Genomic DNA, 25,884 nt, shown 5'->3' on the forward strand with positions numbered 1-25,884 from the left:
AGCCTTCCACTGGGACCTGCACAGAAGCTGCTAAGGATGTTTCCTGTTTGAGGGGAATCTTGAGTTCAATTAGAGATGGCTTGAACCGGAGCGATGATGAATTCCTGCAGGGTTTTGCTGCTTTTTCCCCCTCTTTGCCTAATGGTGGAGTCAGTCAGGCTCCACGAAGTACAGCTGGAGAGTCCCAAGAGCATCCTCTGCTGCGCTGGTGCAGCAAAGTGCTAGCGAGGAGATGCTGGCAGTGGGAAACCAAGCGCCTTTCCCCTTCCCAGTACACAGACATCCCCATCTCATCACTCTCCTGCCTTCTCCTCCACGCAAGCTTTGAAGTCCTCCATAATTAGCTGCACATTACGGCTTGGCAGCGTGCCGGAGAGCGCCTGCAAACAGCCGGAGGACTCGGCGGCGGCACCGTCCCTGCCTGCTGTCGTTCGTGCCAAGGCTTGGCTGATAAGGAGATGTGCTGGACCAGGCCTGCGACCCAGCGCTCGTGCTGCTGCTCCCTTGTTCAGAGGGAGTTCTCCTTCCCGCCCTGCTCTCCTTCCCGTCCTTGCGTCCGCTCCCGTGGGCATCGCTGAACCGAGCTCTGCACGGCCTCTGCTAGCCGCTGGGCAGCGCCTGGGGAAGTTGTGACGACCTCTTAGGACACAGCAGTGGCCCGGGTGGTCCCTCGTGAACTGGAAAGGAAAGAGTCCGTAACACAAATCTCTTACCTAAATTTTGTTCTGACTCCTGCTCAGTCTCTGAAAGAGGAAAAGATTCATTTTTATTAATATAATGGCTCTTTTGTTTCATGAGTATTCATTTACTTAAAGAAGAGCTGTGGTTCTTTGCAAGCAAACCTGTTTTAAAGATTGTCTTTTAAACATGACGTTGTACGTGGTGGAATCAAGACATGCTAAGGGTATTTATTTAACACGTGAATGATACGTAAATGAAAATACACGTCAGATCTCGAGGTATCAAAAATTCTGCATAGCATATGCTGCATGAATATCAATGCATGCAGTCTAACTGCAGGAGCACCCAGATTGCACGTACGTCTGGGTTAGCTGAAACCGCTGTATTTTGATCAAGGGTAACTGAAAGCAGTGGGCTTTGGGTTTATTTCTCTGTCAGCAATAGAGGTTTTTCCCCTTCCATACATGACAAGGTGCCAGACTCACTAAATCTAGATCAAAGCCAGCCGTTTTCTGGCTGCCATGTTTATTCTTTTATTCAGATCAAACAAAAGCACTCCTCGTGGTGTTTATAGTAGTGAAGGAAAAGGGTCCCCTTGCTTAAAGGTACATTTGAGAAGAAGCAAGAGCTTCTCAGGAGTCATCTTCTAGAAATACCTCTCTGAGGCATGTTGCCTTTTATTTATTTTTCCATTTCGTATTCAGAAATGAATTATGCGCATATATACGAGTAGTCCTTTCGGTGTCTTTAAAATGCATTTCTTGCACAATCTGCCGGGTAACTTGGATTCCATGATCATACAATATATATGATATCCCTAAAGAGAAAAGAGCTTCCTATGTATATATATGTGCATGCCTTGGTCTTCGGTTGGAAATGGCTTTTTACGGGGCGTTCACCCACTCTCCCCGTCTCACCGCAGGTGGAGGAGCGCTCCCGGCTCAATCGCCAGAGCTCGCCGGCCATGCCCCATAAGGTGGCCAACAGGATTTCTGACCCCAACCTGCCTCCTCGGTCGGAGTCTTTCAGCATTAGCGGTGTGCAGCCGGCCCGGACCCCTCCCCTGCTCCGACCTGTGGACCCGCAGGTAATGGTGCTTCCCCGGCCGGCTCACCTACCGGAGCCAGGATGCTGGGGGTGCTGGTAAGGTAACAAGAAAAAGAGCGGATTAAAGGGAAATAGTCTCTTGCTCCCTGGTTTCTCAGCCTTAAGCGTATTCGTGAGTGAGAGCAGCATCTACATTCATGAGTGGATTCCTCTTGTCACCTCCATGTGTTAGAAACATCACGCTGCTTTATACCTTCCTTTGAAGCATCACGTACTGGTTTACTGCCAGAAACAAGCTGGAGGACTGAGAGGAACCGCTGCTCTGGTCCGGTGCGGCAGTTGCTCTGTTCCTCCTTGGGATCTGGTTTATGTAAAGGACTAAAACCACAGCGCCTGGTACAAAAGACCCGGGACGCTTTGATGCTGAGGATCATCAGAAAGAGGTTTTGCTTTCTTTGCCGCTTTAATTCAAGGTTTTGTTTTGGTTTTCCATTGAGTTGACATCAGTCACAAACACATCTGGAGAGGGCATAGATCACCATGACCGTCACAGAGAAGGGCCTTTGTTATTTTAAAAGTTCCTCCCAGCCACGAGGTCTGTAAGTACGCTGCCACCGAAAGCTGTAGGAGTGTCGGTGCTGGCTCTGGCCCAGCCCCTGGAATTGCTCCCGCAGATCCGCAGACTCCCGCAGGGATTTCAGAGGGAAGTACAAAGCCTTTGCTCCAAGTCCGGCTGGGCTTTCTGTGGGAAAATGTGCCAACTAAGTGCCATCCGCGTGTGGTATGCGCACCTGTAGGACAATGCCAGCTTTAAACGAAACACGTGCAGGAAAGCCCTTAAACACACAGCTTTTTTTGCCCAACGTGCATGGTCTATATACGTTGGGAAGTGGGTGAAACCCCAATTCACCGCAATTTCTCTGATTGACCAAATATTTTTCAGTGACCTTTTTGGCGACCTATATCACCAACAGCTACAAAGACTTTTGTTTGGCAATAAAGTACTAATGAAGAAGTTGCTTGAACCCCAGACACCCATGTAAATGTATGCATGCGTACACATAGGCACGTGATACGTGTACATGCGTACATAGACGTGTATGTAGAAACGTCAAATAAAAGTTACAGCCCCGCTGTATCAAAGAAGTGCAGCTTCAGAGGGTCCTGGGAAGAAGCTCTGATTTCACAAACTCTAACTTTGTGAATTTCTCAGATTTCCCCAAACAGATGTCAGTATTCCTTTCACTCGTAACCTTTAGATCTATAGGGCTGATCCATGGGGTAGGGGCTACCTAGACCTATAGAAACTCATGCCTCAAGATTTATTTTTTTAAGCCATCTATGCCTCAGAATTCCTGACAATTTTTTTTTATTATTATTTATTATCGTTTCCTTCTTTTTTTTTTTTTTTTTCATTTTTAACAGGGAAAATCCATGCCAAACCTCATTAGCGCAACCTTAGAGGTGCAGGCGTAGGAGCTGGAAATTTGGCCAGCGGCAGGCAGAGCCTGGGGCGGGCACGGTGCGTGCGGGAGCTGGCAGGAGGGAGCAGCCTGCCCCGGCTCCTGGGGTGGTACCCACAGAACGGCGCGGGGCTGGCGGTGCGAGCCGTGTCACCGTGCGCACGCAGGAGCGGTCAGGACTGAAGCGTGACGTTGCCCGATTTTAAAAGGCTGAGCTGCGCGAGCGCGATTTTTAATAGGTTTTGCGTTGAAGCGATGTAAGTCAGAAGGTCCTGAAACCAAGGCAGTGCTGATCTCAAACCGAGGGGGCTTTTGAGTGCATCCGAAGTGCTAATCAAATTTTTTTTTTTCAATCAAATTTTCAAATATCTTTTTTTGATTCCTTTTTTTTTTTTTTTTCCATTTTGTACTGATAGTTCTGTTTTGACTTGGTGCTTAGATTCCACATCTGGTCACTGTGAAATCCCAAGGAAGCTCCTTGTCTGGGTCTCAGTCACTGCATGAACAGCCTGCAAAGGGACTGGCTGGGTTTCAGGAGGCTCTGACGGTGACCTCTCACCGCACTGAGATGCCAAGGCAGAACTCGGACCCCACCTCAGAAAACCCTCCTCTGCCCCCTCGCATTGAAAAGTTTGACCGAAGTTCTTGGTTACGGCAGGAGGAAGACATTCCGCCAAAGGTAACACTATCGCTCCTCACTTTCAGCACGTCAAAGAGGCAATCCCAGAGCTAAGTCCCCGCGGGACGGTGCTGCGCTCAGCACCTCCGGCAAAGCAGAGCGGGCAGGACCGAGCCCATCCCCGTGGCTCCGCGGCGGGTACCGACCTGCCCGGGGGCTGCATTTCCCGAGGCAGGTTTCGCACAAGATGCTGGGACCTGCTCTCGGGTGCGCACACAGCGCTGCAAAGTAGTGTTGCCCTCCAGCAAAGAAAGTTCTCGAGCCCAGACAGAGGCCAAAATAAATTAATATCTCCTTTCCCTAGGATAAAAAACAACCTTCCTTTTAAATAGAATTATAGGAACATAAAATTTGTCACACTCAATAAGACGGGTCCTTTTTAATCCGGTACCATGCCTCCAGTTGCAATCAATATTTGATGGAAGACTTGTAAGGGCTCCAGCAGCTTTATACATTCATTGACATTTTGGCAGCATCTGGCAGTACCTCTTTAATTAAGACTCTTCTGGACCAGTATTTCGATCGCATTGTTTATACACCTTCGTTTTGGAAGAATTATAACTTGGCCATTAAAGTTCCCCTTACAGTGAATCAGTGCTCAGCCTGGGAGGATTTTTACAGAGAAAAAATGATTACAAATTGATTAGTGACAGTGAGGCAGTATTTGTCCCGGATCGAGAGGCAGTTTTTCTATGTATTAACAAAGTAAGTGACTTGCCTTTTTAAGAGCAAAATACCAGCTACCAGGTAAGCCTCCCCGTGCAAAGGATCTATGGTGGTCTCTCATGCGTGTGAATAATGTTCCTATTTCTGCTACCACCGAGCGAGAGGAGACATCGGTGCTCACCTAAGAGGAAAAGCAAGCCAACAGCTCCTGGAGCTGTCCGTGTGCTTCGCTCCTCAGTAGTGCAGGAGGGTGGCTGCCTGGTTTTAACCTCATTTTGGAAAACCCTTTCCAATTTGATGTTGGCTTTTGCCTTGAGTCCTTTGAGAAGGGCATCTCTTAACTGCAGCAATGCGCTACGCGGTGAGACCACGGCACCTGCTCCTCGGAAAAAAACTCTTTTCCAGCGCTATGGAGTATTTTCCCCCTTGGCTGAGGGAACGCGAGCTCTGGAAGGGCTCCCCACCAGATCACATTTAAGGCCGTCGTATCAGTAGTAATACTCAGGAGGAGTCTGACTTCACATTTTACTGCCCAAAGTGGCTTTGATGTGTTTTTAAGCGGGAACGAAAGGCCTGCCCTGTGAGGCAGGGCCGGCTGTCTCTGGGGTCCGGGGTCTTGTTTCTGCCAGTGCTTATGGCTGGATGCTTCAGAGGAAGGTAAAAAAACTCCCCAAGTCCCGACTGCAGAGTACCCTACCTGGAGGGGAGATTGCTTTTTAATGAGACAAGCTGTAGCTAGCGATGCCACAGAATATAAAGCTCGCTCGCTCTCTAAATCTTTTTATCTCGCCTAACATAACTGCGTGTTTATTCTCAAAAAAAAAAAAAAAAAGCCCACCTAACCCTTTTTTTGCTAATCCCGCCGAGCCCTTGTTCCCTGGTGCAAGGTATTGCGCGGTGAGTATCGTCGTGCCTCTCCACGTCAGCCCGCGCTGCCGGGGATGAGACCACCGCGCCTGCGGCCACGCGGCGATGCCCGTGCTCCCGCGGGACGAGGCACGGCTCCGGGGTCGCCCGCCGTAGCACGTGTAGGCTGCGGCTGCCTTTGGGTTTCTGCCGGCGGCGTGGGCGGTGAGCTGTCCCGCCGGCAGCGGGGTTTTGGCAGCGGCACGCGAAGGTCGTGGGGTTTAATGCGAGCGTTAGTGGGTCGGTCTGGATCTTCCCGCTGTCGATCCTCTTGTTCGTTCACCGGTCAACACCTTCTCTCTGCTGGCACGTGTTAAATCTGAGCTAGAGATGCTAAAAACTCCACCGTGGCTGCTGAAATGCACTTCAGTCTGAATTTTACCTTCAAAACTGTACTTTTCTGGGTTTTGTTAGATTGAAATTACGTGTGTGTGTGTGCGCGCGTACCTTCATTTTTGAAATAATAAACGCCCTGTTTGATGGTAGCCAGGCTGCTCTGTGTGCTGCTCGGGGCTCCTCTGCCGGGAGCATCCCTGACCGCACCTTTGCAGCTCGTTTCTGTCTCACACTCAGGCGATTCCTTCTAAAAGCCAAGAGCTTTGTGGTTTATAATTGCTGTAAATATTGCCTGTCTCTCAGTGGGAAATCAATCGTAAACCGAGTCTTAAGGCAGTGCTGAGAGGTGACCTCTCAGAGGTGCGCACGGCCACCTGACATGGTGGGGCAGAGCGGGTGACAGCAAACGTCTCCCTTCTTTTCCAGGTGCCTCAACGAACCACTTCCATATCCCCTGCTCTGGCGAGGAAGAACTCCCCGGGCAACGGCAGCGCCCTGGGGCCCCGGCTGGGCTCCCAGCCCATTCGGGCAAGGTACGGACACCGAGCGGGACGGGCAGGAGTGATCCCGGCATCGCCCGGCTGGAGAGCCCGAACGCGGGCTGGGGTTTAGCCCTGCTTTTGCTGACTGGTGACAACACGAGATTTGCAGTGCTTCTCTTGTCACCGGGGTGAACTTTTGCATTTCGTTAGTATTTCGTACTGACGCCAAAGGCCGTGAGCGCTTGGATCCCTGGAGGCTTTGCTCCCTGGGCTGAATACGTTCCTGGGCATTGCAGGGTTTGGAGGTGGGACGCTGCATCTGCTGCTGTGGGGTCGAATGGGAATTTGGGCGCTCCCTTTAGTGGAATTAGGTTCTGGTTCTCCCAGAGTCACCTCTTGCATATAAAGGGATCCCTATAAGCCAGTGGGGAGATCTCAGTGATACGTACCATACGTTTCCTATGCATCGGAGCAACTTTTCACAGATAACGACCGAGGAATGTGCTGAGGGGCAGATGCTGATACAGCTCGGTGAGATCTTCCTTCGGTGTAGATCAAGGATTAAATTTCTTTCGGCTTCCCAGGACTAGCGCCTTTAGCTTAGCCAGATCCAGCTCTGCGGCACGGCGGTGTGCAGGGCGCGCTCGTAGCATCCCGAGGAAGGATGCTGCACCACGGCAGCGGTCCGGTCGCTGCCATGTCGGAGCTATCCCTGGGCACGATTAAAACGAGCAGGGGACTTGACAGGCTCTGCTCAGAGCTGGATGGAAAAAACATGGCTTAGTCATGCGAGAGCTCGTCTCTGGTTTGCAGAGCACCGTGGGCAGATTGAGGCCTCTGATGGGCAAATCTCAGGGTAAATATGTGTCCAGGTAGCCTTGTGTGATGGAGCTCCTTGGTTTCTTCTTCCTGCCTTGTCCTTTCAGGGTGAGGTCAAAAAGCGAACGCTGGGATGTTCATAGCCGTGCACTGTCACCATGTCAAGGCGTATGGACTTTCTTTCCAGCTCACTGCCCCGACCATGCATCAGCAAACTCGCATACAGCGGGCAGCAGCCTAGAGAAGCTGGCAGGGTTAGCAGAAGGAGGAGGAATCTTTTGTTGTTGTTGTTACTTTTTAAAATTAGACAAAAAAACATTCATACCGTGGTTGTTTCCTCTTTATTGCTCAAGGCTGAAGCATTTTGAATGCTTGAAAATGTTGTTGTTCTAATTAGCTGTTGCTGGAAGGACAGTTTAAAATGCGGAGGGATGTTGGACTGCATGGTCCTAGCAAGTGATAGTATGGAAAGTAAAAAGGATAATGGGAGTCTGGGATTCAAGTTGAAGGTTGCCCGGTGTTTGCTGCAGCCTCTCGGTCCCAGTCCTGGTTCGTGCAGGTAAATACATTGGTATTATTTTATTCAAATACATTTCATGAATATAATTTAGCTAAGGACGTGTCATCTGTACAACGTGAGCTGGAGGCCTTCAGTTTGATGAAAATTGGAAATTATTAGGATGCTACCAAGTCCATTAAACTAAGTATTCCGTGAAATGGTTTCACATTTCATTTCTCTCACAGTAATGTAGCATTTCTCCAATTTTCCTTTTTAACCACTCCTGTTGGTTCTTGATTCCTCCCATGCATAAATGTAAATATTATTAAAATACGCTTTCTTTTATTTGTCACCCTATTGTAACAAATGAGGGGATATTTCCTTGCACACAGAAAGTTACTGTCTTGCTCTCAGCATTTTAATAGCCACCTGTGTCAATGCAAGATAACACTTGGCAGGGATTTTATATAATACCCATGCTAGGCAGTATCCAAACGATTCTGCCAACGACCCCGTTATGGCGATGGGCCTTTGCACAATTAGCACCGTCGTGGTTGTTTTCCGAGGGACACGCTGTGCACACCCCGCAGACCTTGCACTTCATGTGCAATTGCATTATGTCATGTGGCACTATTATTGCATCATTTTTATGTACGCAAAGTCCTAATTGGACTTGACGGAGAAAGCTTTCTATGCATTTTTAATAGGACTTTGAATAATAAGATCACTTAACAGAAATATTGTATAAGACCAAATTGCATAACTCTGCGTGAACATGTCTTCTGATGTCATTTCGGTGCCAAATAAGAATTAATTTTCTGAAGGCATCTGATACCCAGAGAGATATTAGTCACTCCTTGTGTATCGAGGACGCTTTTTATTCTAGATTTATGTATGTTCACAAGGGTGAGAGAAATCAAGGAAGAAAAGTGGCTATCTGATGCAAGTTTGAAGTGAAGCCATGAAAATTGGGCGGTTTGAATAAGTGGTAAAAGTGATCTGCAGCCGTGTTGCAAACTTGAGGTCCTTCCTTCACTGAAATATTTCTTTCTCTGTCTAACAGCTATTCGCAAATTCCTGCTTTTATGGTGACTATTGGTGGTTCATTAGATAACCCCAGCATTGCGCATCTACAGGCTGAAAGGGAGTTCTGAGCGAAGAATCTTTTAGATTTTTGCCGAATTTGGCAAAATAAGGGTAGAAAGCTGCTCTAGCCAATTTGTCGTCGTGGTTGTGGTGCACCTGCACAAAGATGTTCAGTGCCTAATTCTGCATAGTCCCTCGGTGGGGCTTGCTGGCTCAATAGCTTCGGAAGAGAAGACCTCAGCCCTGTCTGCTCCAGCAGAGAAGGTGTCTCCTCACCTTCGCGACTGTCGGCGTGGGAAGGATCTGAAGCCCCGGAGGCGCGTGTGACACCGGCTGATGGTAACCCCTCTGTTTTGTGCTCTTGCAGCAACCCGGACCTGAGGAGGACGGAGCCCATCGTGGAGAGCCCGCTGCAGAGGACCAGCAGCGGCAGCTCCTCCAGCTCCAGCACTCCCAGCTCCCAGCCCAGCTCCCAGGGTGGCTCCCAGCCCGGCTCCCAAGCTGGCTCCAGCGAGCGCAACAGAGTCAGAGGTGAGGTTCTTGAAAACATCCCTTAGCACCGGGCGCGCTGTCTGAGGCTTGTTTGATAGGCAGGAAGGGCAAGAGGTCTGTGATCTCATGTATGTTTTTTAAAAAATTAAAAAACCAAAGGATTCATCATTTCTGATGTACTTCTGTGACCAGCTGGCCTCCTTGCAAACAGAGATGCCGACGCTCCCTTTTGCCTGGACGCTGATGTAGGATGCCCACGGCAGCACGCGTCACTCCTGCGCTTGGCATCGCAGTGCCAAGTAGCTTGTACAAAAGGAGATGGGGATTATGCTGTAGGGTAAACAAGCTTCCTAACTTTATTGACCCAAACTCACTTCTTCTGTGATGGTTTCTTTGGGAGTGCGTTTCACTTTTGGTGGGTATATAGTATTTTTTTTGAGCGTCATGTTTGTGCAAAGCCTGAGATGGGCGCAGAGGAGTGAATTAGCCCATAAGAAGCTTTCTCCAAAATGCTTTCGCCAGGCAGCCATGCTGACACTGGGTTTATGTTCCTCGCCGAATTGTTTCCTCTCATCTTAGAGCCGCTCTTAAAGATACTCCATTCCCCTGTTTAATTGCAGTGGGAGTTGCTAAAGCACATACAACCCATACATCTGCATTTCTGGCACAGCCCCGCAGTATAAATCCCCAGGGCTGAAGCACATTAAAACAAACGCTGCCTCCATGCTTTGAATTTTTTATGACTTGGCCATAAGATGATAAGTCTGTTGTAGAAGCCATCACTCCTCTAGGTAGTCAATAAAAGGAGTTTATCACCAATTGTCCTTTTTGGTTTGGTTTTGTTTTTACTAATGAGGAATCCTGTGACAAATAATGTCCCAGCAATGTCAGATGCTGCAGAGCTTTTAACTTATCGCACGCCCTGCTCTTTTGCAAAGTGAGTTTGTTTCTTTAGTAGAAAAAAGGGCAGTAATGCTGCGAGAGGGCTGTCAGCGGAGGCTGGGCTGGATTAGGGCTTCTGTTGCTGTGTTGATGGAGACTTGTTGCAGTGACAGTCAAGCAGAGAGGAGCAGGAGGGTTTTTCGAAACAACAGAAGCAAAATGATGATGAAGCCCCTGTGCCCACCTGTCCCAGGTGACAGGACGCAGCGACGGCTTTCAGCAGCATTTTAATTCCCACTCTCTCCGCTTGCCTCTCGCCCAGGGAACGCCAAGCCCGAAGGGTCCCCCGTGCTCTCCCATGAGCCCGCCAAGGTAAAGCAGGAAGACAACAGGGACGTGACACGACCGAGCCGACCTGCTGTGAGTCTTAAATTATTTCCCGTGGGAATGTTGCCAGCCGGCTTGGCCACGTTTCCCTTCGGCGCGGTAGCGCAACCGCGGGGACCCCAAAAAAGAGGCTAGTGCTGTCGCTCCTCCAGCAGAGAGACTGGAAAGCGGCGGTACAGTGAGAGCCCGTGGGAGATTTGAATGCTTAAGAGAGTGCATGAGTTTTTATCAGGAGCCCAAGTCTAGGGGAAAGCACTTAAGCCTGTGTTTTCACGTGAAGCAGATGCTTAAGGGCTTTGCTAGCTTGGGCGCAGTGGTTGCCGATGGCACATTGTTGTGTTCCGTGCTGCATGTCCCCCCGCAGCAGCCCGGCGGAGGGATGCTCTGCTCGGGGAGGCTGGGCGACCGGCCCCCGACAGCCTTCACAGCTTAAAACCAAACCTGGTAGTGGTCTCTGTACACTCCCGTTTTACTATTCTGAGCAAAATCTCATCCGAAGTGTTTCCTCCTGGTTTAATGCTGTTGACATTTGTATTTTAAAACTGCGGTCTCGGCCTAATAACGAAATGAATTTCCACTGCTTCTCTTTTTTAATGTCTATTAATGTTTTGTTGATGTTGTTTTTTTTTCTCTACACTCCACAGCGTTGAGCTAACAATTCTAATTTTATTTCTAACCTGCTTGCCCTTCCTCTGGCTTTTTCCTGTCCCGATCTGTTTCCTCTGATGCTGATTATTCTTCCTTTACCCACAGAGCTATAAGAAAGCTATAGATGAGGTTAGTGATATCTTTTCTCAGTGGGTCATGCCTATGCAAGGTTGACTAGTTAGCGCTTAATATCGAACCGGGTTTTCTTGGTGCTGACGTTGAAAAAGGTGGCGATGCAGTCTTGGGTCATACGGGAGACCGAACGATTGCGTTTCGGCGTAGGGAGCCTGCCCGCGGGGAGGGGAGCGGTGCTGCCGGTGTGTCTCGCTCAGCCGTGGGCTGCCTGAAACCCGCTGGCCAGACCACTTGCACGGAGGCCGTGGCAAGAAGCACCCCGACGTTCACGCGCGGAGCACACGGCGCTGCCGTTCTTCGGCGTATTTGAAAGAGAAAGAGCGAGAGCGGAGGTTTGTTGTGCCAGTGGAGGTGGTCCGGGCAGCCCGCGCCGCTCACCGCATCCTGCTCTCAGCTACAGCCCCCGGCTGCTCACTGATTTCAGTGGGGCCATCGAGCGCTATTTGAAATGCGTTTTAAGCCTAATTCGAACGAAGGCGCTTGGCAAATAAAGGGAAACAGAGCAGCGGAATACAGTGGGTAATTCACTCTCGTGGACCAGACCGTCAGCTGTAAAGCCAGAGTCGGCGGAGCCGTCTTGGATGTTGATGGGCAATGCTAGTCTTCATCCATCCTCTTAAAAAAAGTAAGAGTCCTGAATTACACCTTTTTCACCGTATGATAATATTTTAGATGTGTGTGCCTCTGGCGATGGTGAATGTTTAAATGTTCACGGGAAAAGACCAAACATTCCTGATGCAGCATTCAGCTTGCCTCACACATGCATCGCTGTGCACACACTGCTGATACTGGGAACTGCAGGGCTGTAATGGAAAGCACTGGTATCAGCAGGCTCTCCTGCAGCCTCTTTCCTCTAAAAATAGCAGAGAGGAAAGAAGGAAGATGTGCTCGTTAGTTAACTTGCTCTCTTGGATAAAACATGAGCGATGCGTTTTGCTTAATGAGGTGCTTTGTTAAGAAAAAAGCACATAAATCAGTGTCTAAATAGAGGCAGCATGTGTGCTAAATTCAAGTTCAATGAGCTATGTGATTTTGGAAATCAATCTGACTTGATTCCAGCAAATAATAAATCTAAAGAAGTCTTTGTAATTAAAAGTAATTAAAGAGCGCTGATACTGCTAACTTACATATTATGTCACCATCAGTAATAACATTTCATACACATGTGGAACTACAGAACACTTTCTTTCTAGTTGTCAGATTGTTTTTGGTCCAAGAGCAGCTCAGTGAAGCCGTTTAATCTTACAACGTGCTCATTACTTAGAGAAAACGATAGCATCAAAGAATTAACCATCCTGAGGCAAAGCTTTAACTAGGAAACACAAGTTATCTGATGATATTGTCTGGGAGTATTATTGCTGTTATAACTTCCAAATTAGTTATTAAAAACCAATTAAGCTGATTTTTAAAATACTTGACTCTCTTCTAGTGATGACCAAAGAAAGCTGATAGGGTGCCTTGAAGCACGTTAGAAATGGAAGGTGCAAAAAAGAAGTAATTTTCACGGTCCGTGGCTGTGATAGAGAAGGGTTCAGTCCTAATCCTGCACTGCAGGAAATCTAGCTGCAGTTTTAAGAGGCTCTTACGCAGTCCTGAAGTCCTTTTTAAAGTTGAGAAGGCTCTAAGCCAACTCAAAGGCAAGTGCTCAATAAAGAGCATATTTTATACTCTAAATGGAAAGCATTGTTAAGCTGTTGAAATTGTCATTGATTCTTATTTAGGAAAAGAAACAATCATATCATAGAAGCTGCTGCAGCCCTAATTGAAATAATTAGTTGTCGTGACTGCAGATTTGACTGTATTTCAATCCCAAACACGTTGGCATCGAAAATAAACTCTTGCAATACCATGTTCTCTCTTTAATCATGATAAAGAGCCTTTCTTTAAAGGTACAGAGAGTATTTGGAGAGGGATATATAACACCCATCACAGGTACCTGCTGTGAAGCAGGGATTGATCCTTTTTTTAAAAAAAAAAAAAAAAAAAAAAAAGCTTTTTTTGGTATACTAATATTTACGGGTCTGATGCAAAGCTCTCTGACGTCCATGGGAGTCTCTCCTCTACGTCAGAGGGCAGGCAGGGCAGACCTGGGAGCAGAATGTGCGGCCGTCCACTGGTGGGAGCCCGCCGGGAGGTGTGGGTCATCAATAACCAGAGTACAAATTGCTTGCAAAATATTCCTGCTTCACGATTAAAAAACTAAACTGGGTTTGCATCTCAGCCATAGAGGTTTTCCATCATTTTCTTCACGTGTCAACGAGATAGATTTTAAGAGCTCCCTTTGCAACCGTAATTAATGTTGCCGTAGTCGCCCTGCTGGAACGGTAAACTGGAAATGCAGTAAATGAGAGTATGGCCGTAAGACAATTGTGGAATTTAGTCTTTTTCAATGAGTTTCTTTCTCCCTAATCCTTTATCTCTGACCGAATGCACTGATGCCTACCTCGGTCACTAATATAGGGAGAAATGGTAAGACTGACAATTGCGATGCTTTGTTCGTCATGTGCATGTCTTGTGCAACAGAGTTCTCTAACCCATTCTAATTTGAGCTCTCATGCTTTTCTGCCCTACTGCTTCCCCCTGCATTGCTATAAAAGCATGTAAGATAACAAAAAGTCTCTTTTCTACACGGTGCCTGCCATGTTCCTTGTTTTGAAATAGCAGTGTCTATTTTATATGACTGTCGGGTCTGAGACCTCATCAAAGTCATGGTAAACTGAAAAATTATTACTAGGCTTTGGGAGTGCTCCTATCTTTTTTCTTGTTTCAAGGCTTTTTTTTTTTTTTTTTTTTTTTTGCCCTTAGCTTGTAGGCTGCCACATTTCACATAAAGTGCTTAATGGGTCCCGCTGAGGGATTTTTTTTTTTTCTTATTATTTTTTTGATCGTGTGGCTGACTCAGAGCTGCGACTCCAAAGTCTGGCTGAGCTGGGCGCTTCTCCTCGTGCTCCTCACCGCCTCTCGGCAGCCGCCCGACAGCGGAGACTCACCACGGAAGCAGCTCTTGACGTGGCGATTGCACCACTCCATGGGAGATGCTGTCATTGCTTCCTTCCCAAATGCATTTATTACAGAATAAATACAATTACGGGGTCTCTTTGAGAAGTTTGAAAGAAGAGAAAACCCTGCAGGAGAAATTCTCCAAGCCAATCTTTGAAATGATGTTGTTTTCCAGTTTACTATGATGGTGACTGAACTTCACCTTTTCCAACAAATACAATTTTGTCGTGTATATACATATAAGTGTGTGTATATATATGCACATACACGTTCCAAACAGAAAAAGAAGAGGTTGGCTATTGATTTTTCAGTGAGCGTAAATCAGTTTTGTTTTGTTTAATAAATGCTACATGCTACAAACATTGTCTTACGTTCGTCTCATGTTTGTAACGACTCTGTAAAGCTACTTCTTGTTGCTCGTGCTGTTAGCATTGGCTTTTGAAGAGATGTATGTGACCTTCTCCTCGCTTTAAATATAATAGCCATCGCTTTCTTGTTTTCTTGCCCCCATCCCCTTTAGGATCTGACGGCCTTAGCCAAAGAGTTGAGGGAGCTGCGCATCGAAGAGACCAATCGTCCCCTGAAGAAGGTGACGGACTACTCCTCCTCCAGCGAGGAGTCGGAGAGCAGCGAGGAGGAGGAGGAGGATGGCGAAAACGAGACGCATGACGGGACCGTGCCTGTCAGTGACATCCCACGGCTTATGTAAGAAGCGCTTTCTTTTGGGGGGGCAAACTGTGAAACCACGGTGTGTCCCGGTCCGGAGGGGCAGTAGCTGTGATATGGGACGTGTCCAAAGCGCGCCGGTGTTTGGCAGCTGGCGCTGGGAACGGTGCCACGGTCGCAAGGGATAATTTACTCAGATGAGTCTTTTTCCCGGTCCAAACTAGAGATCCTTGATGGGGAAAACTGAATTATTTCACTGCACGTTCAGTGAACTTGGACTCCAAGCTGATGGACCTGTTCCTGCTGATGAGCAAGGCGGGTTTTTGGCCAGAGTGGACGCACCTGACCTCCTCCACACCTTGGGTCCTGCCCACAGGGATGGCGTGTTAAAGCTCTGCCTGCTCTCGAGCCTGGTCTTGCCCCAAATCAAGCCGTGCTGAAGTGCAGTACTTGGTGGCCTGCCCAGTGCCAACTGGTAAAGCCAGGATTATAATAATCCTAAATCTTTGTCTTCGATTTTTGTCCTTGGCTCAGTCACTGCAGACGGCAAAACGTGCTGGGCTAAAACATGGAAATGAAAAAGTCAGGAGACTACACTATTGTGCCCCATTATAGGCACCTGGGGACACTTGTGCTTTTGAATATCTCTGGATGAGGGAGGAGGGCAGCATAGCTTCAACACACGCAAAACAGCTGTCACCGCGCAGAGCGAGCTCGCGGAGCATCCCTGCCCGGTGCTTTGCAGCACTAGCGCTGCGGGGGCTTTTCTGGGGGCTCTCTGCCTGGCAGTGGGGTCTGGCCCCTGCCCCTTTGAATTCACAGAGGAGTTGTGGGAAGGCTTTAGGGGATTATTTGCATTTTAATCAGTTCGTTTCCCTTCTTCCTGCTAAATGAATTATTAGTCGATAGAGGGGTAGCTGGGCTTCATAGCGGTGGGGTGTGGAGCGGCAGGGAAGCCCTCTGGGTGGTTAGGAGACCTAAGGGGTCCGTGTTACGCAGAGTGCCAAGCTCCTGGGTTGGAGCTTCCTCCCAGCAGAAGAAGAAAAATCAGAGCTCTTGGAATTTGTTGGAGAAAGCCAGGAGACAGAGGGACGGCTATGAATATGCAGCAGTTGGATGGGCAGTCACGCGTGCGAGAAGGGGCCTCAGGCTGCTCGCAGAAGAGGAGTTTAATCGGGAGTGGTTAATCTGTACCGACATCCTTCCACCAAACACCTTGGGTTTGACACAGCACTTTTCAGTGAATAAAATACCTCACCGAATGCTTTGCAGCCAGATGTGCTGGACAACAGGCATGGCGGTGAGGTGGATGCCCTAACCCGCTGCCAGCCGAACGCCACTTGTCCTGTAACGTCCTGTCGATGAACGTGCCTCAGAGACCGAACGTGAAGACGCAGCCCTTGGTGTCACAGTGAGATGGCAGGAGCTCTGTCTGTATCTAAGCCTTCGCGGGTATCTGCGGGCATGGCCGCACTGCTGTGTGTCTGGGGAAAAAGAAAGCAAATGCTTGGCTTTACACCCTTATTTCACAGAAGGAACCTTAACTCGCGTTCAGACTAGATGGAGTTGGGCATTTTTGTATCAGAGCTTTATTTTTCCTATGGTCAGTGGTTTTCACTAAAAACTGGGGCCGAGACAGATCATCCCCTCTTCTCCTGCACCTTCCAAGTGATCTTTATATAAGCCGTTTTTAAACTTCCCTGGGCGTCCTCCTTGAGCACTGGGCTGCTCTTCATTCCAGCTCGGTCCAGGTCTCTCCTGCTGCGGGATAAGCCCATCCATCGCTTTGTGTCCCAGTGGACAGGAGGGACCGTTTACTCCTTCCACCTCTGCAGATACCTTTTCTCCATCTGAAGACTAGGGTGACTCCCTTCAGCTCCCTGTCCTCTGAGTTGTGCAAGCCAGCTCTTGCCCGCGTCCAAGGATTTCTTGCAGGGTGACATGGAAACTGCGCGCCAATGAAATTTGGGACCTCAGGGCTACCACAGCCGGTCATTCATTCACTGGACGGTCTCAAAGTTAACATAACCTCCTTTGCCTCTGCTTTCTTATTTCTAAAACTGGAATAATTGTGTTATTTTCTCATCCTTTGGCGGAGTTGAAAAGCTAGCGGTAGGAAGGTGTGAGCTCCTCACGTGAAAGGTGCCGCAGAAGTATGGCACACTGTTTGTCGTTTGGAGTGCTTTGGTGATGCCTGTCCAGTCATAACGTTGATGCAGGCGAGGATCCATCATCGAGCCAGTCCCACCTTGGGGTCCCCGGGGCTCACATCTCGTATTGGACCAGTAACCCCCTTGGTTAATGCAGGTTTGCTTTGGTTTTTCATGCTACCAGGCTCCCTCGTGAGCCTCTGGGCATTGACAAGTAGGTGTGCACGGGGATGACGTGTTAAAGAGTGAATTACTTCATACAGATGGAAAGCAACCGGACTGCATGGCTTTTAAATGCAAAGCAACAGGTCTCATCAGCAACATCTTCATAACCACCATCGGCATTTCCCAGCGCACAGGCAGGGCAGGGTAATCCAGAGGCACTTTGTCATTTGCTTTTGGTTTTGTTTGAATTATATTTAAGCAGCTGGTCTTCTAAGAATGTAATAATAAAGTAACGGTGGCTGCTCACCACCTGCGATATCCACTCTCAGGCAGTCCTAAAATTTAATGCGTGTGAGAATAAATTCCAGCCTCTCTCTTGAGATAGGAGCGCAGAAATAAACTCAAGGTGAAATCATGGGTTAGGGCTGCATTTTCATCTGGAAAACAGCAGAGAGCTACAGGACACAACCTGTACTCCTGCCCGTGCCTCCTCCAAATCCCATCCCCTCCCTTGTTGTCTTTTGTCATCGGGTGCTCTGATGCACTGTTCCCTTTTCGGGGGTTGAGATGGGGAATAAAGGGAGCAAATTATTTCTTTTAAACTTTCTTAAGTAGAAAAAATGACATAATGTGGAGCAGGACTGCAACTCCTTGTTACCTGTTCATCAGTGCTCCTCTCACGGCACCTTGGGACGAGAAAGGCCCTTCTCTTTGGTCTCCGTGCTGTATCTGTAGTGTATCAACCCGACCCTGGTCCTGTATTTCTGAACATTAGTAATTTCCCCATACATTTAAATGGATATATTTTCTAATTTTTCTTCCTGTGAGATACAAAGCCTTCCCCTGATTGAAATCATACTGTATTAGAGGATTTTTCATCTAGTTTAGCAAAGGAAATATTCATCATTAATGCTTTTCCATTCTGTCCTCAGACCAACAGGAATTCCCGGAAGCAATGAGCCGTACAACCTGGGAATGGTGACAACCCACGGGCTAGAGACTTCCCATGCAGATACGTTTAGCAATATTTCAAGGGAAGGGACTTTAATGGTGAGGGAGGTAAGTTGTAAAACAAATATTTCCATGGAGCATCTTCAGGAGGTTTTGCCCATGTAAGCACAAAAACTAACAGTGCTGTGTGTCCGGAACACAAAATGACTGAGTAAATTGTGCTCGTTAGCGCTCTCGTTAATACAATTTACACTCGGAGCAAATGTGTCAAGTGCAAATGTTTCTCAGAACTACAAACAGCAGTGAAGAGTAATGCCGGGGCACGGCAGGGAGGATGCTCCTACAAATGACTCTGCCGTAATCCCACAATAGCTCCAGGCGACAGAAGTTACCTTCAATTTACAGCATTTAGTTAATACACTTGGAACCTGGCCCAAAGCTTCCCCTCTTCTTCCCAACCTTTGCCACCGTGTAACTGTCAGAGGCGTGCAGCGTTTGTAGAGTATTTGGAGGCTTTTACCAGGGGCTGGTCCTGCTCGGGGAGGGCCAAGCCCCCGTCCCCACCAGCCAGCCATCCTGCGCTCGCCCAGCGAGCCGGCTGCTGGGGGCACTGGGCATCCCACACGGATGCAAGCCCCCGGCTCCGGCATTGCGGAGGTAAGGCTGCGGTGGGAGCAATCCTGATGGATGGTACTGCAGGAGTGAGGCAGAGGAGGCACATTTGGTTGGCTGTGGAAGATCTCCCCCAGCGTTTCTCGGTTTCCCGGTTGCCGGAACGTGCTGGCGATGCTGCTGGAAATGCAGACGGGTAGCAGGTCTCCTGGGGAGGGGGCAGGAGGCTCTGGCAGTTAGTAAAACAGGGGAGTCACTCGCCTGCCAGCACGTAAAGGAGGTGGATGGGAGAGGAGAATAAGGAAGGGGAGTTTGGAGTCAGCAATGGTAAAGGAAGAATGTTTAGATCAAATGCAAACTAGATGTGAGCAGCATTTTAATTCTTAATTCCGTTTATATAAAATATTCACATATGAGGGGGGAAAAAAAAGAATGCAACTTTGAAATAGAGGAAGGAGTTAGCAAAAGAAGTCACAGCGTGTTGGCTGCCTTTCTCCATGAGTTTTGGAGGTGGGCAGCAATGCACAGCCCACCTCATCCCTCACTGGCATGGAGCTGTTCCGAGCAGGGATCGCCACAGGCTGGGCAGCCCTCTGCGCATCCTCGTGGCAGGGAGGGTGATGCGGTTGAGCGGGAGAACGGTCACTGCTATAAGAGGCAGCCATTTCCGAAAGGAGCTTGGTGTTAAGCATCACAACTGTAAAACACGTGCCATGGCACCAAGGCCGTATGAGAAAACCAGTGACACAGAAGGGTTTAAAAGCCACGGGCAAGACAGGCAGCTGGGAAACCCCTTTGGGAGGAGGGAGCGTGATAAGAAACCCAAACTGCAGCCTCATGCTGGGTGCTTACTGTTTGCTCCCCACCACTGCCGTAGCCGTCAGAGGACGGACTCGCTGAGGTCATTCGGCTTTGGGCAAAGGGCTTTTCGCTCTTTGGTGGGAGGGCAAAGTGGTTGAAGGTGATGGTAACGAGCGATCGAAAGATAAATGTTGTCAGGACTGGTCAGAAACTTGGCGAGCCTGTTCAGAGGGAGTTTTCCACTAATCCAAATAAATGGGCAAGTCTCTGTAACGATCTCATTGATGTGCTCCAGGTAGGTGGGATTCATCAAAATGGCAAATATCTCAAAACAATAAGCAGGGAAGGGAGAAACTTCCCAGCACCTGCCTTGCATGAGGTGGGGACGGAGAGGAAGGGGAACCCCGGACGAGTCCCGGGATCCTTGCGTGCAGAGCGAGATGCCAGTCGTTCTGCCGATGTTCTGCCAACTCTGCCGCTGTTCACTGCTGTTTTGGGTTACAGAAACATGCAACGGGGGCTGTGTTGGCATTTGCAGTCAGGCTACTCACTGCCGTAGCTGTGCAAAGCCGTTAAGGCTAACGCTGATCGAGGGGTCAGATTCTGCTGTCACCGGTGGCTTTGTGGGAGGAGAGCTGGCCATGGGGTTTGCACCCATGGTGGCAAGAGCAGAATCTGCCCTACGTTCCTCGTCTCAAAATGACGGTGATCAGGCTTCTCTCGCTGTAACATGGCTAATTACTCTGTATTGACTTTGTGATTAATCCTGTCTTCATTTCTCCTGGGGTGGGGGGGTGGTTTGCTGCTTGCCAGATTGCATGGGGATGGAAAAGAGAGGGTCCTTCTCCTGCGCTTGCTCTGGGAACTGGGGGACTGCCAACGACTTGGTTTTGTTTGGTTTTTTTCTCTTCTTTTTCTCTTTTTTTTTTTCCCCCCCCCCCTTCTCTTTCTTCCTCATGCCTTGTGTCTCTGCAGACCTCTGGTGAAAAAAAGCGTTCTGGCCACGCAGCCAGCAATGGCTTTGCAGGTCACATCAATCTCCCTGACCTGGTGCAGCAAAGCCACTCGCCTGCGGGCACGCCGACCGAGGCCCTGGGGCGAGTCTCCACGCATGCGCAGGACATGGACTCGGTGCCTGAAGTAGGTGGTGGGGGGCTCCTCTTTCTCCTTTGCATCGCTTTAAACAAGTATTAACATCTCTGCCTCGTAAAGGGGCTTTCCTGCTTTCCTCCCTGGCTTTCTTGGCTCTTCTCTCTCTCTCTCTGTTTCTGGTCCTCGCGGGTGAGCGTAGTGGAAATACAAGGGCATCTGATGGGTTTTTGCTATATGGGTCTGTGGCCGATGGTAGAAATGTCTATTAGGTCTTACCTCAAGCCCACCAGCTGGAGTTTTGGTGGTGATGGCTTGAACGCTGCCAACGGATGTGAAAGCCCCTTTTTGTTTTGACACTTGGAAATACAAGAAAATTATGAAAGCCTGTGATGCCATTAACTTCAACTGGGCCCAGCTTCCACCTGTGCAATCTCTGATACTTACCATGACTCCAAAGGTTAGCAAAATTCTGGATAGTTCTTCAGACTAGAAAAAACCCGCACGTCTTTAAAATTGTGTCTTTCCTGTCATGGCAAAGTATTTCTCCCCGGTAGCTGTTTTACAGGGACGCGATTGAACGTTAACATTGTATAAGGTGTAAAAAGTCCTAGGAAGTACAAGATGTGCCACATAAGACAAGGGAATCGATGTGTCCTGCTTACCATCACCAGCTGTGGGAACCAGGCACAGTTCTCTTTTCCCATGAGAAATCAACCCATTTGGTGCTAAATAAGCTATTTTATTTAATTTTCTTCTTTTCATTTTGTTGGTTATACATCAAAAGTTCTGTCATCGTATTCTCTTTCATAGAAATGAGGTACTCATTTTATGGTGTACTTTTTACTAGCAGTATAAAAATAAAAATTGCTTGGAATTGAGCATTGATAAAACGTAAGAACAGATGGTGCATGACTTGACCTCAAGGTTTTATCCATTTCCTCGTTGCCTTTAAAAGCGGTGATGAGAGAGCTGATCTTGAAAGTAACACCTTCCACGGTCATCCTGGGACTGCTTAAACACGGGCAAGGATTGGGTTTAAATATATTCATTTATAGAATACCAACCAAGAATACCAACCTTTTCCATTTCTAAAACTGCATTTTTAGGGCTGACTGAGCCAGGAGTGGGTGTAAGCAGAAACTTGGGGATTTAGTTCGCAGGCTTCCAGGTGACTCATGGTGCTGCAAGCAAAAAGAAGGGAGCAAGCACGACCTCATCCTGCAGCTTGATGCTGTCTCTGTTAAGCCACCACGGAGGTTTATAGGCAGTTGAACAAGGCCTGGAGGAAGATGAGGTCTTAATATTCAAATAACAGACTTGGAAGTTACTAAAATGCCAGCTTCTGGGGAGAATAGCTGGATATGAGCAAAGAAAAGAAATGCTGGGTGCATTGGGATGAGGGGTTTCGTCGTAATTCATTTGTCGGAAAGCACCTGGCTCTCAGCTGGAAAGCATCCCTGTAAATAATGAATTTTTCTCCTCCTTGAATTGTTGGTGTTTTCTGGAAAAGACATCCAGCACAGGGAAAAAACTGTGTATTTCTCGGATATGAAGGAAGGACAAAGTAGCGAGGATCTCTTACACGCGCACACAAATATGGCCCTACTGTGTATGTAAATGCGATGTCTGTTCCTGCAGCCTTCCCTGCCGCAGGCTGTTAACTCCTTCCGTGGGTCTCAGTTACCATGTACTTTTTGGAAATCCATCCCGTTTCTATGGAAACAGGCGGGCTGTCAGGGGAATGGAGACAGGAGGGAAGCGGGATGCGCAGCGCGCTTTTGGCAGGCGCAGGGCATGGATGCCGGCTCTACCCATGGATGCCAGCCCCAAAATGCTTGGAATGTCCCAAGCCACGAGGGTGGCTCCCGCACCCAATGGTTTTTTGCCCCTAAATCTTTTTGTGGCTCGCTGGAGGACAGGTACGAGCCCAGCCCAGCCTCGGTACAGCTTCCCGCAGCACGGGCTTGTCCTCGTGGCATGTTTCGGCACGGGGGCTGCGGCGGTGGCGTTGGGCATGGGTAATAGCCTGGGCTTTGGTGACTCGGTGCCTTGAAAGCTGAGGAAGATTTATTTCAGGGAGGGAAAACGTCCCGAGGAAGAAAAATGCAAGCGGTAGTGCTGCTGCAGAGTGACTTGGGGTTTGCTGCTGTTGCAGCTCTTAACGGAGCTCATACATAAAGCATATCCTGGGTAAATACTGGAGTAGGAAAAATAAGCTGCTGAACGAGGGGGGAAAATCACGCCGCTTTGAATCCCAAGGCAAGAATTTCCTTTTGCTTGGGAGAAGGTCTTAGCCTCGTTTTCTGCCTTAACTAAGCAATGGCTTTAAAAAGAAAGCAATGTGATGTTGCAGTTTGTTCCTCCCCAAATTCCCTTGGCAGAGTCTTGGCTCTGACATTTCCTGCGATACCTTCAGGTTAAGTTTTGTTAGCTTAGAAATGGCCCTTTCTGCAGTCTCACCTGAAATGCTGTAGGCAATTTAAAACACTTCATTGAAATTGCAAGCGACCCGTACGTGTCGTCCGCATGAGATGTGCTGAAGACCAGACTTTGGGGGGGGATGGAGCAATGTCAGGGATGCCGTCTTCTGACGAGTGTCCAAGGCATTTTCAAACACCCCCTGTTCAAAAGCTGTCCCTAAAGCACCGCACAGCTTGCTTACCCCAAGCCTTCTCCACCTCCAGCACTTCAGATCCTCCCAAAACGGGAGCAGCCAGGCGTACTGAGGGGCATTGCTGGGTCCTGCCTCAGCTATAGGTGTGAGGACCAGCGATAACAGCCCAGCAGAACGAAAAATAGGTGTTTTGCTAGAAAGCTGACTTTTCCTACTTTTCAGGGGCATCAATATTTTGGGCTTAGCCCAGCAAATCCCTAGGTAACAGGCAGTAAAAGCAGAGCAGTATTACAGCTGTACGAGCTCTCCTGCCTAAGCTTTACAGGTCCTAAAATAGATTTTCATGACCTGTTGAAATAAAATCTTTGCTCAGACCGTGCTAGTTAGCGTTTGGCTTTGGCACGAGGAAAGCAACAGTCCCACCTTTTCCAGCTCTCTGAATTACTCTGGTGGTCACTGGTCCGTGTCAGCTTGCCCCATGCCAGGGCTTTCCAGGGGCTCCCAGCACCATCCTGCCAACCTTGCCTGCACGGTGGGAAAGGGGAAAAAGCAAACCCTCGCCGGCCTGACATCCCAGAGCGGGCTTTTAAAGGCAGGTGTGTTACATGCAGACAAATTGGTTTTTACCTGCATCGACTTTTGCCTCTGGCCCTGCGGCTTCTCCGCTAACCGGTCTCATGGCTGTGCTGTGCTTCTGCCTGAGAGAAGAGAGCAGAGCCGGGTCCTGCTCCTCTCGTTTTCTGTTGCTCATGGACACTCACAAATCCAATTTAATGTTTTTCCTGATTAGTTATGTGGGAGGAGGAGCAGATGTTCATATAAGGCTCAAAAAGGGCACTGCAGGGGCAGGCACTGTGTCTGCTAATTAGAAAGTCTTACATACACACACGTACACAGAATTATTGTTATTTCTGTGCTCTGAGCTCTCTTTGCTGTTTGTTTTCCAGTATGGTATGGGAAGTAGCACCAAAGCCTCTTTCACTCCCTTTGTGGACACCAGAGTGTATCAGACCTCGCCTACTGATGAAGATGAAGATGAGGATGAAGAGTCGTCTGCTACTGGTAGGCAATGTGGCCAGTTTGAGAGGGGAGGGCCTCGTGGAAACCAGGTCGTGGAGCCTGAATAACCCCACTGAACCTCTTTCACATTTCACTTACTCTTGTCCAAACATCGCTCATGTCTGCATCCTTGTGCTCTTCCGTTTCCATCCAACTTCTTCTGTCCCACTAACGAAATGCCACCAGGAAGGGCTGGGAGAAAACGGGGAGCAGCAGAAATCCACCCACCCGTCTGCCTGGGCAGCCAGAAGAAATGTTCCTGGCAGAACTGGGAGGTGGTAATTGCCCAAAAAGCTGGCTGTTGCTCTGAAGTCATTGAAAATGGTCGGATGCGGGCAGGCGGGCGGCAAATAGTGCTGGTCAGCTCGGTAGGCAGGGCTGGAGGTCTGGGAACATCACCTGCTGATGGGTTTGGTGTTGGTTCCAACCCACGAGAAAATCCTGATGATCCCTCTCCAGACTAGTAGCTTCTAACATTGTGATGACTCCCCCATCAGGAAATAAACCACGTATCGTCTTCCTGTCCCAAAAAAGAGGTGCCAGAGGAGTTAATCCATCACGCCTCCCTGTCTTGTTGTGTTTCCTTGCAAGCCCTGTTCACCAGCGAGCTGCTCAGACAGGAGCAGGCCAAGCTGAACGAAGCCCGGAAGATCTCGGTGGTGAACGTCAACCCCACCAACATCCGTCCCCACAGCGACACCCCGGAGATACGGAAATACAAGAAGCGCTTCAACTCGGAGATACTCTGTGCTGCTTTATGGGGTAAGCCCTGAGCACGCCGTGCCCTCGGCAAAGCTCCCCGGAGCGTGCGGCTGGTGACGAAACGCAAACGTGGCATCGCAGAACCGAGCCCCTGCCTCTGGTTGTCCCCTGCTCCGTCCCGGGCAAGGCTAACGTCCCCAAGTGCCTGCGCTGTACGAGTGACCCTTGGCGTTCGTAGGAAGATCCCAGCCTTAGCTGGGATCGGTCACTCTCGCAGTGGTGGCAGAGACGAGCTCAGGGTGTCGTCCGCGGGAGCAGCCGTGGCTCCTGGTGCCCATTGCCCTCTCCTCTTCAGGTGTCAATCTGCTGGTGGGCACCGAAAATGGTCTGATGCTGCTGGATCGAAGCGGGCAAGGGAAGGTCTACAACCTCATCAACAGACGGCGATTTCAACAGATGGACGTACTCGAGGGTCTTAATGTCCTCGTGACGATATCAGGTACGCCTCTCGTGCTCTCGCCCCAGCGTTCACCTTCTCGGCCGTACGCCCCGAGCAGTTCCAGCTCGGACAAAACCTGCCCACCGGTGTCAGAGGGAAGCTCCCAGGGGAGCGGGAGGTGGTTTATTCCAGAATCGAAGGCGTCAGCTCTGCAAGAATGTCTCCAAGAGCTCCGCTTCGTCTTTAGTTTAGCAGGGAAGGGAAGGTGCAGGATACAGGCAGATACCCCAGCAAGGCAGGTAGCCACGGCTTGAGGGGGCAGCGAGCTCTGCTTTTGGGTCTCTGGCTCTAGCCAAGGGAGCCATGAACCGTGGCTTCAGGGCTCCAGCTCGGACCACGGTGTGCTCAGGGTGCCCCGAGCATCA

General features: G+C 49.1%; 1 protein-coding gene across 7 annotated transcripts in view; it reads left to right on the top strand.

The window, feature by feature from the left end:
* TNIK (TRAF2 and NCK interacting kinase) overlaps positions 1–25,884 on the top strand; it is a 167,910-nt gene that overhangs the window by 133,117 nt on the left and 8,909 nt on the right. For 3 of the 7 annotated variants that reach the window (XM_052805179.1, XM_052805180.1, XM_052805182.1), the window contains 12 exons: positions 1,604–1,768; positions 3,631–3,870; positions 6,205–6,311; positions 9,032–9,195; positions 10,361–10,458; positions 11,179–11,202; positions 14,729–14,913; positions 18,122–18,248; positions 20,529–20,693; positions 24,207–24,321; positions 24,910–25,080; positions 25,376–25,519. In XM_052805179.1, the coding sequence (XP_052661139.1) occupies positions 1,604–1,768; positions 3,631–3,870; positions 6,205–6,311; positions 9,032–9,195; positions 10,361–10,458; positions 11,179–11,202; positions 14,729–14,913; positions 18,122–18,248; positions 20,529–20,693; positions 24,207–24,321; positions 24,910–25,080; positions 25,376–25,519 (1,705 nt within the window). The remainder of the gene's footprint in view (positions 1–1,603; positions 1,769–3,630; positions 3,871–6,204; positions 6,312–9,031; positions 9,196–10,360; positions 10,459–11,178; positions 11,203–14,728; positions 14,914–18,121; positions 18,249–20,528; positions 20,694–24,206; positions 24,322–24,909; positions 25,081–25,375; positions 25,520–25,884) is intronic. The other 4 variants (XM_052805181.1, XM_052805183.1, XM_052805184.1 and 1 more) reach the window with 3 other exon arrangements.

The sequence above is a fragment of the Harpia harpyja genome, chromosome 12 (genome assembly GCF_026419915.1).
Source record: "Harpia harpyja isolate bHarHar1 chromosome 12, bHarHar1 primary haplotype, whole genome shotgun sequence".
In the NCBI taxonomy this organism is placed as follows: Eukaryota; Metazoa; Chordata; class Aves; order Accipitriformes; family Accipitridae; genus Harpia; species Harpia harpyja.